The sequence below is a fragment of the Durio zibethinus genome, chromosome 6 (assembly GCF_047325235.1).
Source record: "Durio zibethinus cultivar Kanyao isolate XHJ-2024 chromosome 6, ASM4732523v1, whole genome shotgun sequence".
Lineage (NCBI taxonomy): Eukaryota > Viridiplantae > Streptophyta > Magnoliopsida > Malvales > Malvaceae > Durio > Durio zibethinus.
The window spans coordinates 21744645-21765359 of record NC_143167.1 but is presented as its reverse complement, the minus strand read 5'-3'; the positions used below and the strand labels follow the sequence as shown (position 1 = coordinate 21765359).

The 20715-nt window shown below is 32.9% G+C and overlaps 1 protein-coding gene across 1 annotated transcript; it reads right to left on the bottom strand.

The window, feature by feature from the left end:
- Positions 1 to 7643: 7643 nt before the first annotated feature.
- On the bottom strand, positions 7644 to 13027 carry LOC111284358 (putative multidrug resistance protein). The gene is given in 7 exon segments (XM_089761577.1): positions 7644 to 8528; positions 8651 to 10542; positions 10544 to 11216; positions 11346 to 11803; positions 11898 to 12082; positions 12619 to 12673; positions 12773 to 13027. Coding segments are annotated over 7 exon segments (3888 nt in total). The 3' UTR covers positions 7644 to 8158.
- Positions 13028 to 20715: the final 7688 nt, after the last annotated feature.

Genomic DNA, 20715 nt, shown 5'->3' with positions numbered 1-20715 from the left:
TACAAACTTTCCACATGCCCTTGGGCAGAGGTAATTAGGGATCCCATTTATTACATTATCTAGGTTCAAGGGTAAGAAAAACAAAATAGATTGTGCTTTCTACTAGTCTTTAAAATTCATAGCCAAAAGGATAAACGAAAACATCTTCATCCATTTTTTTATTTTTGCCTTCATTCATTTATTTGTAGATTAGAGAAAGCCCTTTTTTATTTTCTATTGGGCCTTTATTTTTCATTTCCATCGACCTAGAGTGAACATATTCGTTGGAGTGAAATATGTCATAGAGATAAGGGAACGCTATTTTGCTCTCATCCAGCTTACGTCTATTGAGGTGTGCCATTCTCCATTCTCTTTTTTCAAACAACATATTCTTTTTGTTAGTAATAATAAGCTTATAACCCAAACCAAACCTTTCATTATGTTCAATAACAATGGGTGCCCTTTTCATTCATTGCAAATTCCTACCCAAGCCTACTCTAGGTTGCCATCCTTTTTGAATTGTTTGTTTAACTACCAACCTTGTAATTTTTTATAAACATAGAACTAATTTTTAAAACCTTCGTCCACAAAGGTAGCATTAAAAGTTTAAAAAGCTTTAAATAAGTATTTAGACACCTCCTTTGTAGCCTCAACATAAGGAGTGGTTAGAGTCTTAGTCATAAGAAAATCTTTTTCTCTTGCCAAAAATACCTATTTTCTTTCAACAATAAACTTCATTTTTTTTATGTAGGGATGATGGTATAGCACCCACTGTATGAATCCAAGGCCTGTTTGGCAAACAGCTATAAGATGGGAATATATCCATCACTTGGAATTCTATATTAAAGGTGCATTGGCCTATTTACAATGAAATCTTGATGTCCCATAACATTTCTCTTCGGGACCTATCAAAAGCTTTCATCACCATATGGCTATTTTTCATATGAGATGAATTAATGGGTAGTCTTGTCAAAGTGGTTATAGGCATGACATTGATTAATAACCTATTATTTATAAGAACCTTTGTATGTATGGGTTTTACACTTGATAGTGATGTGGAGAGCTTTCACACTGCCTTGTCCTTCTGGTGACATTTTATCATCATCGAAGGTTATAAAGTTTGCGGCCATTATGTTTTTGACCATATGGTTCACATTTTTGACCAAAATATAATGTTCCACATAAGCCTGATTTAACACTTTCAACAAAATATTTTGATGTGATTTAGAGTTTAGCAACAACAGTAGTCAAAAGATGTAAGCATGCATCTTGTTCAATTGGTCAACAATGATATACTCATTGTGCTTAATGATCTTGAAAAACTCATAGGCTTTTTTTTTCGATACCCATTTTTAATTTGCACTGGACTTAGTATTGGCTGAGTAGTTTCACTTTCCTCTACATTTTCTTCTCCCACTTTTCTTTTGCCTTTCTTGGTTTCTCTAACATTTTTAAGGTGTAGCACCAACCACTTTTAGTCATTTTTTCCATGCTTGTTATGCTTTTGGCACTTTTCATATTTGAATTGTTTGGAATAACATTCGTATTGGGTTTTTGGATCACAACATCTTAGTCGTGCTTCTGTGGGACTAGTTTGTCATTTTGATAGGGGAACGAGCTAAGGACGTAAATTGTCATAGCTGCCGTAAGGAGAGAAACAGGTTTCGCTATTATAGGATTTAGTTTCTCATCTTAAAATATAGTTATAGGTTTGAGGATAAAAGACTTACCAAAGGGTTTTCTGCTATCATATTTATAGCACTTTCATCATGCTTATCATAAAATTCTATTAAATTTGCATCCATTGAACTTTGCAACAATTGACGAAAAGCTTCACATTTTTGAATTGAATATCCAACCACTTTTTTATAATACTTGCAAATTTAGTCAAGATTTTCATGATTACGATTAGTATACCCAGACACTGATTGAATTATGTTTGTTTTAACCAAATAGTCATATACTCACTTAAAGGAGCCTTTATCTCATCCACACATCTTTTGATTCTTACTCCTTTTTCGTTGCTCATAACATTATTGCGCTTTATGGTTTGGAAGAGGGTTCCACTAACACTTAACTTGGATTTAGTATCAAAATTTAACAACCTAGCCATTATTAGACTTTGTACTTTATTTTTTAAGGTTGTGTAGTTTTTAGTGGAATGTCCCATATTCGCATAATAGTAATCGTACCGAGTATTAGCATCATACCACTTGGGGTATGGTGGTTTCAGAGGCTTAAGGTAAACAAAGGTGATGAGATGAGATTTCAAAAGTTGTGAGTACAGGTTTGTGTAAAACATCAATATTGGATCAAAATGGGTTTTTTCTAAATTACTATACGAACTCTCTTAGTTACGTGCTTGGCTAGTTTGAGGAATGAAAGATTGGGTTATTAGGATGGAAGTGTAACTGGATATTTAAGGGCGTAAATTTGGCTAATATGGTGGTTTCTAGAGTGGTTGGTAGGGGTACGATCCACAAGACACCTAGTTTGTAAAGGGTTAATAGTATCGATAAGTTAGATAAGCCTGATGTAGGATAAATGGTCTTGATGGTAGATTTTCATAAGTCACGACATGAGTCTTTTCTCTTTTTTTGTGGGATAGTCACCTTTTTAGTAGTAAATGCATCATGTCCTTCAATCTTGTTATTTTTTATGGCATTCTCAATCATTTCCCTAGAGATTACCATTTCGACGAAGTTCTTCATAGCATTTCCCACCAATTTCTTATAATAATGTGCCTTAAATGTACTAACATATAGCATTGTTGCCTTTTTCTTTGTTAGTGGTGGTTGCACTTGTGCCATTACATCCTTCCATCAGTAAGCATATTCTTTAAAAGTTTCATTAGGCTTCTTTTCCATATTCTGGAGTGACAACCTATCGCGAGCCATGTTAACCATGTGTTTATACTAAATAATGAAAGCTTGAGAAAAATCTTTCCATGAGTGTATTTGGTTTCGATCTAGTTACACGTACTATTTTGCTGCTAATCTCATTAAGCTGTCATGTAAGCAATGAATTAAGAGTTTATTTTTTATAAAAGAAATCTTTTTGTTATTTTATACATTTATTTTTTTATTTTTTATTTTTAAGTAAATGAAAACTTTTTTGTATTAAATATATTTCTAAATATTTTAGTATTTTGTTCGTATTTTAAGAAAATATTCTCACTTAGAGATTTTTAAAAAATTACTAATGATTTTTTAAAAAATTTTATCATCGAAAAATTTTTCATTTTTATTATTTTTTAATTTTCTTTTCTTTTTAAAAAAAATTGACAACTTTTTTTAACTTAAATTCATTTTTAAAAAATTTTGAAAATTAAATATGCATAGATAAGCAAATAAATAACTTAACAAAAAATAAAAAATATCACCTAAAAATCCCTAACTAAAAATCTAACCCAAGAAGCAAAATCCCCCTTCATTTTTTTTCAAAAATCACACATGAAAAAAGATCAAACCACCATCCTAACCAATCTGGTAAGGAACCTACCAAAAAAAAAATTGGTGAACTATTTGGGTGTTCGGCAAAGAAAAGAAAAAAGAGAAAGAAAAAAAAAAGATGAAAAAAAAAACCAACAATCAATCTTTAACTGTGGTATCAACTTTGTTTTTCTATTGAAAATAGAGCTAAAAATCCTATGAGGCAATAAAAAGAGAAAAAAAAAAAAACTGAAGGGGAGGAATGCATGAAAATTGAAAAGAAAAAGAAAAAGATCCTTCAAACAGCTTCAAACACTCAGCAAAAATCCCAACTCCTTCACCTGTTTTTCATCATAAACAACCATCAGCATTTTAACACCAATCTTTACTCCCATACCCAACTGAATCCCACCCCCATTCACAGCCTCCACACCCAGTTGAAAACACCACCCTCCCTAGTGAACCACCGATTAACAACCTCTATCTTAACCCACCGTCATAGTAAAAAATCATCCCAGCTTAAACCCACATATGAATTGCACCCCACATTTACAAACTCATTTGGCCATCACCAATTCCTTTTAAAACCATGGCCTCAACACCAACAAAAAAAAAAAAAAATATCACTAATCCATTTCATTTTTATTTCCAAAAATCACAAAAAAAAAAACTAAAAATATATCATGATCCTTACTTAGTGAAGAATCCGACAAAAAAATTTTTTTTCGATGATTCCTTAGGCATTATTCGATTAAAAGAAGGGAAGAGATTAGTGGGTTTTTTTTGCTAGATGTTGAGAGCTGGGGTGGTGAATGCCAAGTAAGGGCTTTTTTTTTTTTTCGATTGTCATTTGTTTCCAAAAACCAACCTTCATTTTATTGCCTCCAAGGATTTTTTCAACCCCACTTTCAATGGAAGAACAAAGTTGATACTGCAAAAGATCGACTTTTGATCTTTTTTGTTGATTACAAAATCTTTCTCCAATTATGCTATAAATTAAAAGGTAAAAACAATGGTAAAATATGAAAGAGCCAAAAATGGTGTAACAAATTAGAGGAAGGGAAAGTAAGGAGGTTGCTAACCAACCTCGTCTCTGTTGTTTCCTTTTTTTGTTTTGTTCATTTTTACTCTAAAAGAAAGTTTTGGATTTTGGGCTTCTAGGCCCATATCATGAGTTTAAACCAAAAATTGAATTGAGCTTCAAAAATTGAATTTGGGCTAAGAAATGGATTTTGAGTTTGAACAATTAACTTGGATTTTTATTAGGTCATAAGTTCAATTGACTTAAAATTGAATTGATCGGGTTTTAACCCATATAAACGAATCTCAAATATCTAATATGAAATCAAAATGAATCCAATCAAATCAAAACATTCGAATCATTCGAAATTGATATGTTTGAACTAAAATCAAAATGAATATGATCAAATCGTCTTGGACAAAATTAAATATCTATAAAAATCATTAATTTTTAGTAATTAAAGATCATTATGCTTGGTATTACTAAAAATAAAATATTATTTGGTTTAAAAATATCAAAATAGCCATGCATGTTATAAAAACTATATAAGTTAATGATTTCAATTTTATTTAAAAATAATAATTTATATAAAATATTAATAATTTAAATTATTAAATTAAAAATATATTTCTTGATAGTAAATTAGTTTTTATAGTATAAATTATGTAAAAAATATTTAAATTAAAAAATAAAGTTAATATATTAAAATCAAAAGTATATTTTAAATAAATTTTAAGAAATTAACAAAATCACATAAAATAATTCTGAACTTGTTATAATTAATATGAATTTGAAAATATAAAAATTATAATATAAAATAATTACAATTAATTTTTTAAAAAATAAGTTTTTAATTTACATATTAAATGAGTATATTGATTATTGTTAATTTTATATATTATTTTACCTCAATGATAAAAGTTTTTCATCTTTTTAGATGAGAATTATATCCCCTTCCAAGGTAATGATCTAATTACTTTCGATAATCCAAAATCACTATCACATAAAATCACTAAATGATTATCAAATACAGTAATCTAATTACCATGCATAGATCATCATGATTTTTTGAATGATCATTTCATACCAAATACTATCTTGATGTTAGAACATTAGTTGACTTAAATGGTATATAAACAAGAAAAAAGCAAAGGAGCAGATGACAAGAATGGCATTGGAGTAGTAATAGGCAGCAAACTAGGGCATTGGTAAGGTGAACAAAGTAATGAAAGTGGCTAAAGGAAAAGGTAAAGGCAATGGTGGCTTTGTTCAAAGAATTTTTGAAAAATCTTCAAAATTTAAGAAAAAGCTTGAAGATATGTTAGAATAAGTTACAATGTCACTTTTCATAATATTATATTTGTCTCTATCTATATTATTTACTTAGTAAGTATATAAAAAGGGTACAAATGATAAGCTCAAAGATACAATAAAATTTAGTGATCGACTGTGTTATGTATTGATAAAATCAATCAATTGAGTATTCACCAACATATAACAAGATTATTGCACTTCTGTAAAGAATTTCTATAGTGAAACGTTATATAAGAAATTCAAGAATTATTTGGAGGAGAAAGTGTTTCAATAAATTATTTTTATATTATTTTTTCAAAAAATTAGTCAAGTTTTATAAAGTAAATTGAATGTCTATTTGCACAATCATAACTATTTGTCTAAACAAAATTATTTGTTTTTATCTATCCAAACAAAATTATTTGTTTTGAACAAATATAATTACCCAAATATATCAATTAATTAAATTTTGTTTTAATTCAAAAATTAAATTTTAAAATAAAATATTAATTTATTATTTAATTAACTACCAATTCCATCAAATATTTATTAAATATTTAATTAATGCAAAGTCAACAACATATGAAATTGAAACCCATGGTTTAACTTTGTACTTTATCCACTTTAGTTCAATTACAAAAGGCTTCCACTCTTCCTAACTAAAATGGTTTTTATTTTTTTTTTGGTTTTTCTTTTTCAATGTGGAATTGCTTCCCTTAGAAAATATTTTTCATACTTTAGCATATCAAAGGTGGGAAAGAGTAAAACAAAAACTTAACTTTAAGTGTGTGCATACTTAAGTTTATAAGAGGTAAAAAAAAATTTTACGAGCATATTTGTAAATATCCTAGTCAGGGCAAGGCTAATTTCACCTCCATCCACCTTTATCCCAACTCTATTATTTATGTTAAAAAATCCATCCCATCCAACTCAACTTTGGGGTGAACAGTTGATCAATTCGATTTAAAAAAATCGATAATCGACTTAACTAATCCTCATTTTCCACATAACTAAATTGATTGAAAATTTTCAAATAACTTATCATAATTGAAACGACTTAAGTTAATTCAGTTCGATCGATTTGATCGGTTCGGTCAAATATTCTTTAAGAACACAAAAAGGACAAAGTAAATTAAAATTTAAGTAATCTAGCATCATCATTCCAAAACCCCCCAAAAAGCATCTTTCGAGCAATTAATCATGTCCCTATGTTTTTAGAATCACAATCACCAAATTTAACTATACAAAACCTTGAAAATTAGTTTTTTCTGTTAATTATAGACATAAACAAAACAGAATCAAATAAATTTAAGATCACCAGCAATGAAGAACAACACAAAAAAGGATGGATTACAAGCAAGTAAGAGAGAACTCATGGTGGCTGGAGAATGGGTCAAAGTGGCTGGGTTGGTACTCACGGTAGTGACTTTCAGTGGTGCTAGCCATGATTCAACTAGGGATTAGCAGGAAAGTCTTGTCCTCGATCTTTTTTATCTCGTGCAAATCGATCGATGATGGAATCTTGATTTGAGATCATGTTTTTGTTTTGGGGCCATCTTGAGGGGATTAGCAGCAGAGTAACAAATCAGCAGTAGAAGAAAAGAAGGAAAGAAATGAGACTGAGAGAGGCAAAACTCAGAAGAAGACGGGAGGGGCAAAGCAATTCTGGTTTTGGGGGTGTGGGTCTTAGGGGATTAGGAGAAGACATAGGTTTTTTTAAATGAGAAATTACATGTTTGCCCTTTACTATTTAATTATTAAAAAATTAATTATTTCGATTATTAATTTTAAAAATTAAAAACCTATCAATTTAATTAATTTAATAAAAAAATCACATAAAATTAAAATTGATTTTACCAAATTCGGTCAATTTTAGTTGGTTAAATGAGTTTGATCCAAATTTTCTCACCCCTACTCAACTTCGATTTAAAGTAAGAAAAACCGTGACTACAAGGTCTGGTCTCGTTGGGCTTGGGGACCTTGGGCTATACTGCCATCCCTAGTTCCCTACGATGAGGTAGCTCCCTCCGATCTTGTAAACCTTACCTCTCCTTTGTAAGATTCGTCGAACCATCTGGGATGTCCACTTGGGGTCAAAACTAGGCAGCGTTGGCCAAGAATATTATATTCTAGTTTCATTTTAAGTGATAAAAATCAAAAGAGAAAATTGATGCACCTCTTTTTGTGGAAAAGGAGAACTAAAAAACCTATACAGCTAATAGGACACAGTCAAAGAGGTAATTAATACATGCTTAACATTGCATTCCTCGCTAAAATGAAGTAAAAGAAGATGAAGTTGTGCAGACTGAAGCTGACTTGCTGATTTTATACATTTTCCTGTGAAAGCTGCCAAATGTTTGCCTAATTCTATGCAGTCTCAGGATTAACTAGTTGTTTCCTTCTTAGTATAGCCAGTTATCTGGAGGACTTAATGTCACATGGCGGCAAGCTGTTGGAGTTTTACCAGGGTGAAATAAGCAGAATTTTCTCCTTTAGCAAGCAGCTCACCGTGGGTTCCCTCTTCTCTAACTTTCCCGTTGTCAATCACGGATATTTTATCTGACTTTTGAATGGTAGATAGTCGATGAGCCACAACAACACATGTTCTACCTATCATTGTCTTTTCTAATGCATCTTGAATGAGTTTCTCTGAATTGACATCCAGTGCACTTGTTGCCTCATCTAATAGCAATATTGCAGGATTCTTCAAGATGGCTCGAGCAAGTGCTATCCTTTGCTTTTGTCCCCCTGATAGCTGTGTGCCCCTTTCTCCACAGTATGTGGCATAGCCATCCTTCATGGAACTGTTTGACAAAAAATTTGCATAGATAGTTAGGAACCGAGAAAGAGAATCGGTTGATGGACAAAGAATTATATAAATAAAGAGAATACTGAACATGCTGATTTGTATATAATTGAAACAAACCTTATAAAATCGTGTGCATTTGCTGTGATTGCTGCTTCAACTATTTCAGCATCAGTTACATTCTTTTTGCCATATGCAATGTTGTCACGAATTGTTCCTGCAAAAATACTAGGTTCCTGACTTACAAATGCAACATGTGACCTCAGAGCATGTAGATTATAGGACTTGATGTCGAGTCCATCAACTTCAACTGATCCTCTCCATGGGTCATAAAACCTTTCGATCAATCTAATAATTGTTGATTTTCCGGACCCACTTTGTCCAACTAAAGCAACAACTTTTCCAGCATCAATTCGTAGGCATAAATTCTTTAATATGATCTGTTTTGGTCTGGATGGGTAGTAGAAATCCACATGTTTAAGCTCTATATCTCCGCTAATCTTTTCTGGTTTAATGCCATCTACATCATCCGGATCAATCTTACTTTTTCTTTTCAAAATCATAAAAATTGAATTCAATGCTGTTGTGCCCTTCGTTAAGTCTAGGGTCATGCTTCCTGTTTCTGCTATGACTCTTCCAGTTGTAGTCAGGATGAAGAAAGTCTGAAATAAGTGCTTGTACAAGACATCCCCATGGTACAACAGTTTCCCACCATACCAGAATACTAATGCTGGATTGGCAGCTGTGAGGAACTGTGAGAAGAACAATCCAAACCCTGCAATCCAAGACTGCTTATGGCTTTCTTTAGTTGGGTTTTTTTGTGTAATTTCATAAAGTTCTAACACCCTTTTTTGAGAATAGAATGCTGTAATGATTCTATGGTTTCCTACCGCCTCACTTGCTAGGTCACTGCTCTTGTTCTGTGCTTTGAGTATTTTCTCAGACATGCTCTTCATTATTATTGCTTTAGTATAGAAGGAACCAATGATGAGTGGCTGCAGAGCAATGGATACAAGTGCAAGTTTCCACGACAACACCATGCCCAAAATAACTGATAGAGTTGCTGCTGAGATAGACTGAGTCAAAAATGACAAGCGATCAGCAACAAGAGTTCTTACCATAGTTGCGTCTGTGGCTAGTCTTGAATAGAGGGCCCCAGTACTGTTGTTTTCTTTATCAAACCATTCCATCTCAAACGTCACAATCTTGCCAAAAAGAGCCTCTCTCACCCTTTTTGTCAAGCGCTCTCCCATGATCCCAAAGCTGTAATGCTGAATGACATTGGTGATGAGAGCAAATATAGCAAAGGACAAGAAGGCAAAGCAGTAAATTTTTGTTTGTGACCTAATCTCATCATGCTTGTCTATAAAATAGACAGATAGAAGAGCACCAAGGCAGAAAGAGTGCAATGGCTGAATTAGTCCATAGCAAAGAGCGGCCATGAAACCTATCAGGGTTGACTTCCACTCTGGTGCAGTCATTCGAAGTAACTGCCATATAGATGGGGAACCTTTTTGATCGTCTTGTTGATCTTCTTGCCACTGGACGATACTCTTCTCTTTAATGGAATTGTCATGAACCAATTTGTCCTCTATTTCTTGTTTGCAAGCAGTTCCTTCTTCCTGTGAAACAAAGCTATTAAATTCACTAGCAGCTGATGTTGGTCTTACTTCATTATTTATTAAAGTTCTTTGCAGCTGCACCATTGCTGAGTACAGGCCATTCCTCTTTTGCATAAGTTGGTCATGAGAACCAGATTCAGCAACTTGTCCTGCTTGTATAAATGCAATTAAGTTGGCATTGCGGAGAGCTGAGATGCGATGCGCAATGATAACAGTGGTTCGTCCTTCTGAGGCATGATTTAAGGCAACCTGAACGGCCTTTTCTGAATGCAAATCCAGTGCGCTCGTAGCTTCATCAAGCAGCAGGATTCTTGGGTCCCTTAACAATGCCCTTGCTATGGAAATCCTTTGTTTCTGCCCTTCAGACATCTGAATTCCCAGTGTTCCTACCTGAAGATCAATCATAAAACTCACGTCTTAGTAATTCGTAATCACTCGATGGTAACGGATAGTAGAGATTTGATTGATGAATAAAATAATGCATGACACTGGAAGAAACAAACATTTGCAGCCTTATGCTCACCAGAGTATCATAACCATCAGGTAGTTGACTAATGAAGTTGTGGGCATCGGCTGCTTTTGCCACTCTAACGATCTCTTCCATTGTCGCATCCTCTTTCCCGAATTGAATATTTTCTTTGATTGAGGTTCTGAAAAGAATAGTTTCTTGGCTAACTAAACCAATCTGACTCCGCAGCCATTTCAGCTGAAACTCCTTTATGTTAATGCCATCAAGGAGGATTTCTCCCATAAGAGGGTCGTAGAATCTTTCAATCAAATTTACGATCGTTGATTTACCTGATCCACTTTTGCCAACCAAACCAACAATCTGACAGGCTTTTACTGCTAGACTGAACCTTTGTAATACCAAGCTACCTGGTCTTGAAGGATATGCAAAGTCTATGTCTTTAAATTCCAATTGACCTTTGACATCTAATATCATCTTGCCTTGTTGATTTGCAGAGTCGATATAAGGAACTCGCTGAATCATCTCAAATATCCGTGAAGCTGCCACGTTTGCCTCAGCAAAGTATTTAACATTTATTAGAGCACTCCCAAGAGAACTGCAAGATCAATTTATTACATTGATAAAAGTTGTTCGAGAGAACTTGAGCAGATGGGAATATATTTTATTCGTAACCGCGTTTCAGGAAATGTAAAATTGTAGTTGGAAGGAAGGATATCGAACTTACAGCCCTCCATATATAATGCATACTCCAGCAGCGAATACATCCCCGCCTTTGGCTGCCTTGTTGGTGACCAAGGTGCTACCATACCAACCCTGAAGTGCCCACACTGCAAACGTAACTCCAATACTACCCATTGCCATTCCCTTGATTAATCCTTGTTTGATACCAAGCTTCAATGTAGGCTCTAGTGCAGACTTATAGCTCTTCACCATTTGATCCTCTCCAACATAGGAGTAAACGGTTCTTATGGAGGACAATGTTTGCTCCACTATTCCACCAGCACTTGCATAAGATTGCTGCATCCTCGTTGCAATCTCTGCGGAAAGCTTGCCATATACTATCCCAGGAATGATCAACATTGACAATGCAGGGACACCAACGATAGTCAGTCTCCAACTAAGATACGCAGCGGCAATTTGAGCTGTGATGAACATCGATATATTTGTGATGAAATTTGCTATCTGTACATGTATGTTGCATATTAATTGATTGAGAGTTGGCATAAACGAGAAAAAGTTTTTGATTATGATGAAAGCATATGTTAAGGATTTGGACCTTCTCCGTAAGAACACCTTGTACAGTCAGTGTGTCATCAGAAATACTGCTAACAACTTGGGATGTCATGGATGCCCCATGATTTATATCAAAAAACCCAACATCTTGCCTCAGAACTGCTTCTAAATATTTCCTACCTAGTCTGGAGATTTGCCTTTCCGCAGTTCGAGCCCAACAGAATCCTTCTATTAAAGACCAAAAGGTAATTAAAAAAAAAAAAACCATGATGAGTCAAGGCGTTGCCTGTCTGTTTTAGACATAGACTTGGAGCAGATAAAATATATATATTTTTCAATATATTGATTTCAGAAACATACGATGCACTTGCAGTTAAACATGCGTTTGATTCTCAAGCTTGTTTGATGACAATATAAAGTCAAAAACCATTCTTGTACTTGGTTTTTCCTTTCATGTCATTGATGCAAAAAAGTATATGCCTGGTTTTGTGGTTCTGAGAATAAAGATTATTATTATTATTGTACTTTATCCATGGCCAAAACTTGTATAAAGCACACATCCAGTCAATATGAGTCTCATTATCCTTATAACATTATTTATATGCCTTTATCCTTTTATCCCATATCCTAAATACTGCTCATTTTGGGTTTGGTACTTGGTTAGGATCGACTCGACTTAATTAAGGCATGAATGATTGATCTACACTTAAAGCTCGTGAAGTGATTAATTTGTGAAAACATAAACTGAAAAACATAAAAGGTACCAAGAAATGCGCCAGAACCCACTCCAACAGCTACGTAGGTTAAATCCAATGCAAACTGTGGTGTCCGTAGAAAAATAGATACAGTGAGGTTATATATATTAGGTTACTTCAATATATAATGGTACTAGTTTTCCAGCATGTGTTATTGACAAACCTTATTTATGACTCCAAAGTTGAAAGAAGCACCAGCTGCATAACTGTTCATTAGCTTGCTAAGAACGACCAAGATCAAAGCCATGGCCGACCCATCTGCAACACACCCTATTGTCCCCAGGACCATCAACACCATGTCTTTCCAGTCTGCCAGTTTCAAAACCATGCGCAATGACCCCGCTGCTGTTCTTGCCTCTACTTTGTCACCAACCCCATCATCACGTTCATCATTCTTCTTTTCAACATTGGACTCCATTTCTACAAAGATCTTCCTCTTGAAGTTGCTGTACAGATTATTTATAGGGCCCTAATTGCTCTCTCTCTCTATATGTAGAATGGTATTATACTCATATCCAGGGGCTTTCAGTTACGTGTACTCCAGGAGCTGGGGCGTACCTATTTACTTGGATTATTAGCTCGATTTCACCATCTAATTCACCAGCAGAGAATATATAATGAATTAAGTCAATTCATTTTAATTAAAGCTATAAATTCTCATTTGTTCTGATTAATGAAAACCAATTATCTTAGTGAAGCTATTTTGTCAGGATATCAGCAGCTAATTTCAAAAGGTTAAAGTAAAATAGTATGTATCTGCACCAAGTCTGCACGTCCCAAAGCATTGGCCATCTTTCCCTAACATCATTTTTATTCATTTATATAATTACTTTCCATTGGTCCGTTAACATAGATGATATTGAGCTCATCTAATTTCATTTTTGTGCTTAGTGCCGGCATAGTTGATAAACGATAAACACTAATGTTTTGCAATTAAATTTGATGAGTTGTCTGTTAACATACACTGCTTGTTTCTATTGGGGAAAGTTGTTTTTAACCTTTTCCTATTTGTCCATTTGCACAACTGCCGTCCTCTTTTGCAATCTTGTGAATATTCTTCCTTGCAAGCGTCCATGCAATTTGTGTTAGTTGACGCTAAGTTTCCATGGATCAAGCAAAACAACATTCGAATATGCCCCAAAACACTCACAAAAGAATTTAAAATATATGAAAGAATTTAAACATTAATGCAACGGTGTCTTGAATATTGCTAACAAGGAATTGGTTGAATTAGGAAGTTAATTTGAATGTCTCATTAATAAATAATTTTGAGTTTGAATTTTATTCATGGTGGTTTCCTATTCATACTAATTTTAAATGTTTAAATTTCATATTCTGTTGAAATCAACATATCTCAATCTTGATTTAAGAGATTAAAATGTGTTTGATGTATAAAGTTATGAGAGGATAAAATAAAATGATATTATGAATAAGATTAGATTAAATAATATCATTTTATTTTGTATTTAATTTGTGCAAGGATTATGATATAATAATTTTATTTAGTGGTCAAAATTATTCTTTCTTAAAGTTTATAAAATTTAAATTATTAATATAATTTTGAAGGATATAATAAGACATGTAAATTTAATCTCATGAATTAAAAATTTATCCTATTTTGGAAGGATTGAATAATCTAATGCCAAGAGGATGATTAATTCTCTTTTCAATCATATCCCTTTCTTTAGATACAAATAAAATATAATATAAGATGATTGGAATCCTATTTTTATTTATCATCTTATGCACCAAAGGTGGCCTAAAAGTTATGTTTGTTGTATGGATAATGGATAGGATATGATCATAATCATCATATAACATTTTTGCTTTGAATCTAAAAAAAAAGATAAAATTACAAGAAAAATTAATCATTCATTTAGTATAGGATAATTCAATCCTCCTAAAGTAAAAAAAATTATTTGTAATATATGAGATTAAACTTTGTTGATAGTATTTTTAGGTGTCTTAGCTGGAAGGAGCTGGTAAAGGGCTTAAGGTAAGGTGACTTGAACTTGTTGCCAAAAAGTATGATTAGAGGGCAACACAGTTGATTCTCCAAGATGCGCTCCAGTACTCAAGTAGTAAGGTATTTAAGGCATGAGGAGGAAGGAAGTGAGGTGTGTGGAGGAAGCTAGAAATTAGGAATGCTTAAGTCTTAAATTCTTAAGCTTCATTCGGCCTATCTTCAAGCACCTGTTGCACGCCTTCTACAGGTGGACCCTTTTAATGGGCCTTAAGCTTCTTGGCCTTCCCAAACCCTCTTCACAACAACAAGAAGAAGAAAATCACAGGTTACAAAGTAGCGCCAGTACAACATAACAACACAAGTCAACCAACACAACAACCTAAAAACAGCACAATTCAAGGCAACAACAACATACTACACAATAAGTAAATGGTGGACTTACATTTTTTGCCTCGGGAAGCCACCTCCTCCTTGTCCTTGGCTACTCCTCTTTTCCCACCTTTTTGCTTGTCCAACACTCCCTAGACTAAGGCCTGGTCTTCCCCTAAGATTAGGCAATAGTCACGGACATTCTCACACATGGTCATCTCTTGATAGGAAATTTTGGCATCCCTCGAGGCGTTGACTTGCTTGGCTTCATCATCTCCAAGCTCAAGGATCCCCTGGTTAGCGCGCTGGTGTAAAACCACATAATCTTGAATAGAAACCTCACTCGTAGCATCCTGGTAAATGCCACAATGTACCGGTCATAGTGGGAGTGACTGTTTGAAAGTAACTCTACTATGCAAGACCTCCTACATGCCTTGAGATAGTAGAGGCATCCATTAATCTCCTGTAGCATGTACAATGCCAGGATCACGTTCCCTTTAAGGCACCCAATTTTGTGGCTTGCAGTGGATCAGGTATGTGACCAGAATCGCCCATGTATTTGGCGCTATCTGCTACGTCATGACACTGAATGTGGCCAGAACCAAATGTAGGAAAGATGCAATAGCAAGTCAAATCTGTGCCTGAAATGATACAGGTAGAACCCTGCCATCTCTTCAAAATACCCCAGTTGGCTAATGGTGAAGCCTAGAGTTGGCAAGGATATCTCGTACATGGGATCTTAAGGGTCGAAGGCTACACAATCTAGCATTGGCTCTACCATGATTGGCATAGTATGGGAAGGGCACACATCTGGTGGCCATGTCCTTAGAGCCAAATCCTTAGGCTTCTCTACCATCACTTCTTTGCCTTGACTTTTCTTCCCTTTCCCCTTCCCAGCTACTAGGGCTTTCACATCAGTAAGAGGGGCCCCTACCACCTTAATCCCAATGTCATGCCTGCGGCCTCCAACTACCTTACTTAGTTGGCCTCCGTGGCCTTTACCTTGAGTCCCTTCCCCTCTACTTTAGTCACTAGTGTTGATGGCCAGTACCCTAGCCATTTCGTCGTGGCTGGAGCTCTCAATCACAAATTTTCTCTTAGGTGCTATTTCTTTATCTCAAATGACTAGTAAAAATGCTAAACAAAAAAAAATTTCCTTACCAAACAAAAAACCTTTTGTAGAAAACTCGAAGAATAGTTAAGAAGCACAGAAACAATAGCAAATAAACATAAGTAGCAAAACTTCTTTAGAAAGCAAATAGAAGAGGTGTCTAAAAAATTTCTAAATGTTCCATTTATACTCAGCCAAACACCACAAGTGAAACGGTGGCAATTGAGATTGTTTTAAACATTAAATGACACCTTGAAATGGCACAAATTCGAACTGTTTCAATCGATTCCTAAATGGTCCAAATTAATTCCTCATAAAAACTCAGACCTTTTGGTTACCCTCTTTCAAATAAACACATCCATTCCCCTTTGCAAAAGTGATTCATTTTAAAAATTTAAAATAATTAATTACACCTAACCACTCTCCAATTCCTACACACCATATGTTCTTAACAGCCACACCGTTCAAAAACACGGGCACGTGCCCTGCACTGCCTCAACAGATGCACTCCACCTATGCGCACTCAACACAGAGCATCAGTTTTTCCCTTATAATTTTCTTAAGTCCCCACTACCGCTATGCCTTGATCAACAACACAGTTCGCCAAGAGCACGCTCTTCGCCTAACAAGGACATATCATCAATGCAGCTCGCTAAGAGTGCACTTCTTGCCTTGTAAAGACACTTCCTCTTTGCCTTGTAGGGACACGTCATCAAAAGCAACTCGTCAAGTTAAAGTTGCCTCATCAGTATAGCACGTATTCCCATAACAGTTTGAGGGTGATCACTTTATAACCTCTTAGAGGACAATTGTTATATCTATTTACTTGGTCAATATGGTTAATTCCTTTGGGCACCTAGCTAATATACGCTCAATTGTCATGTCATTTTTTTTTAAGAACAGATTCGACCTTCGTCAAAGAAGGGCTTGCCCAATTACCTTACTGACATCCCATCAAGGCATCACTTCAAAACTAAATACTTGATTTCCAACTTGCTTGGGACCATTAAATGCAATCCACGCTTGCTTAGGATCATTAAATGCCGCTTGGAGTCACACACATGAACCTTTCTAGAGCTCTACATAAATTTACCAACAACTGCCAATTGTCTTAGTTGAGTCACCATACAGTATCTTATATATAAGGTAAGGAAGATGACCAAGTACGTAAGAACTTATGATTTATGCATTCATTCCATTGTAATTTCCTTCACACACCTTACATACTTCTTTCTTAAACCCTAAATACTTCAATAACTTGAGTGACAGAGCACGTCTTAGAGAACAACTTTTATGCCCCCTGACTGTGCATTTTGGCTACAAGTTCAGGTCACCTTACCTTCAACCTCCTACCAGTTTCTTCCAAATAAGACACCCAAAAATGCCATTAATAAATTTATATATATCATATTATAACTTTAAAAATTAATCACTAATTTAATTCGCATAAACTTTGAGGAAGGATAATTTTGATCGATAAATAAAATTATCCTATCTTAATTATTGCTCACATCAAATAAAGATAGGATGCCATTATTTAATCTAATCTTATTCATAATATGATCTTATTCTATCATATCATAATCTTATGCACCAAACATACACCTAATAACTTATTTTTCTCTAAATTTTATAATTGAAAACTTCAAAACAAAAAATTTTGAATAAAGGTCAAATATATCACTCTACTAGATAGAGGATTTCATATTTATCACTCTAATTTTTTTTCATACAATTTCACCATTCTATTACATTTTTTATGCAATTCTTGTCACCAATAGATGAAAACAGAATGTTCCATCTAAACAAAATAATATTTCATTAAAAAATTTAATTATTTTTTTATTTTATTGTGTGAAAAAATATTTTATTTCAAATTCTAAATAAAAATAATAAAAATAAAATTAATTATTTTTTTAAACATACCACTAATGCCATTCATTTCTTTTATTTTAAAAAATAATCTTATTCCTCCATCCAAAAAAAAAAACAGAGATAGGAGTAAGGCTAATAGCCGATCTCAATATGCAAACTAAAGAACTCTATCTTGAATGGTTCTAACTACACCACTTTTTTTACTCTTTACACCCAGTTTTTTAAAATTGTCTTTCAACAAAATTACTTAATTTTACTTCCTTAGAAAATTTTTAAAGCTTTAAGATATGGAAATCTGAAAGTTTTTAAATCCCAAAGCTCTTAAAACTCCTAAATATACATATTTGGAAAATTTTAAAAATTTTCAAATTCACCAATTTGAAAACTTTTAAAACTTTCTGATTTTAAGGCTTAGGAATCTCATTATGAGTATTGGTTATCCCTTTTTCTCACATCGTTGAAAGCGAGAGAAATTTAAAGACTCATATGCTATAATTAGGTATTATACAATTTTTGTCTATTAATTTGTAAATGAACTTATAATTATTTGAAACAAATGGTGTTTTTTTTTATGAACTTGTGAAAATTCTTTTGAAATTTTAGTTTAATGAGATTAGGATTTAGAGCTTAGATTTTTTTCCTTAATTGATTTTTTGGATTTAGGGTTTATAGTTTAGGATTTTTGGATTTAGAATTCAAAGTTTAAGTTTTAGGGATGTTCCAACTTTAAATAATTTACATGATATTCATTTTTGATAAGTTGTAAAAATTAAGGGATATGCATAACCTATTGAAAATGCATATTCGGTAAGTTATTTGACTTACTAGAGATGCATGCCCGAAATGTTTTAAAAAATATAAAAAATATAGTTAAATAATTTCACTTAATTTAAAAAAATAAAATAAAAGTAAAAAAAAAAAAAGGGTGCATGTAGAAATCCCCATCTACCTTAATGGCACACCATGCATGTGATTAGCCATACCTTCACTATAGGAGAATAGGTCTTTAACAGTGTTTTTTTTTTTTTTTTTTTTTTTTTTTTTTTTTTTTTTTTTTTTTTACATTTAGCAACGTTTATAAATGCCACTAAAAGATTTATTGCATTTGCCAAAAATGTTGTTAAGAATGTTGGCTATACCTATGTCAGAAAAAATAGCGGCGACATTTTTACACATAAACGCCACTAAATTTAGTCGGCATTTATGTGTACAAACACCGTTAATTTATAGAATTAGTGGCGTTTGTAGACAGAAATGCCACTAAATTTAGTGGCCTTTTTTCACTACAAATACTATTAAATCAAGAAATTTACTTTTTTTTAAAATTTTTTTTTCAATATTTACTACTATAATTAAATAAAAAATATTGAAAGAAATAAAATGAATTTAAATTCATAAACTAAATATTATAAATATTTAAATATCTAAATACATAAATTGTTAAAGTATGTATGTATGTAACACAAAATTTTATACAATAACATTCAAATTATTTCAATACATTAACAAAAAATTTAAAATATATGGCTCACCAAACCAAAAACTCATGACTTATTTGTTAATAAAAATTTTAATAAGAAAGTAAAGATAGCATAAGGTTGAATTAACACTTCAGGTTGTCTTCATCATATCCAACCAAGTTGAGCAATTTTAGCTGCACGATTAATCCATGTGTTCAACATCTGACCATCCAAAACCTGATAGTTTTCTAAGCTTTAGAAAAAGCTTAAAGACACTTGTTAGCCTTGAATTGATCCTTATTTTGAAATGATAAAACATTAAGCTAAATAAGCTTGATCAAGATTTTGAAAAAGATTTATTTAGTACATGTTCTTAAGTTCTATATTTTGGTACCAAATAAATAATATGTTTTTCATAAAGTAAACAAACTTTTCTTTGTTTTCATATTTCTCAAACCAAATCTATCTTTAAACATTATTTATTTAAGATTAAATGAAAGTCCAATTGTTGTTTTTAAAGTGAACTTATTCATTTTGGACTTAATACAATTTTAATAATATTGGTTTTGAGAAATAGATTAACTTAAGAAAGTTGTTTTACAATAACAAAGTTTTCCAACATTGAACTTATTTTATTTTTCTATATTAATTCACAAAGCTTTAATATTTGAATTTTATATGGTTAGAAAGCTCTTTGAGTTTACTTTCTAATGGATCAAACAAAATCAAAATCCAAATTTTTTCAGAAAAGATTTTGAATTTTTACTAAACACTTTGCAGTTGTCTAAAAACTTCACAAGGGGTAGATTTGAAAATTCACTATAATTCATACACAATGAATTAGGTGATGGTTTTATATGGATAGAAAGCCCTTCAAGTCTAGTTTCTAAATCTTCAAACAATTTGTGATTTGGATTTGTATAACTCAAGATATAATCAAATTATTGAGTAAAGTGCAAAATAGGAAACATTTACCTAAATGAACAGGATCGATCACCCTATGTATGGGATTGATTGATTTTTCTTACAAAATTTGATGAATTATTGTTCTGAAAAAGAAATTTGATGAATTGATGAATGAAAAACAAAAGGTTTTAAAAAACTCATTAAGTGCTAAAATGATTCAATGCAGTTTTTGTAATTCTTATGGTCATATTATACATACTTGTCCTATTAGAAGAAAAGTCCCATTTAGAATTAGACAAGTATGGGTTCCTAAAGGAATAAGAGACTTGGTGACTAACTCTTAAAGATCCAAAGCAATCTGGGTACTAAAAATCAAATGAGATTGTCTCTTGAAAGTGTGCTAGAGCAAAGAGCTATAA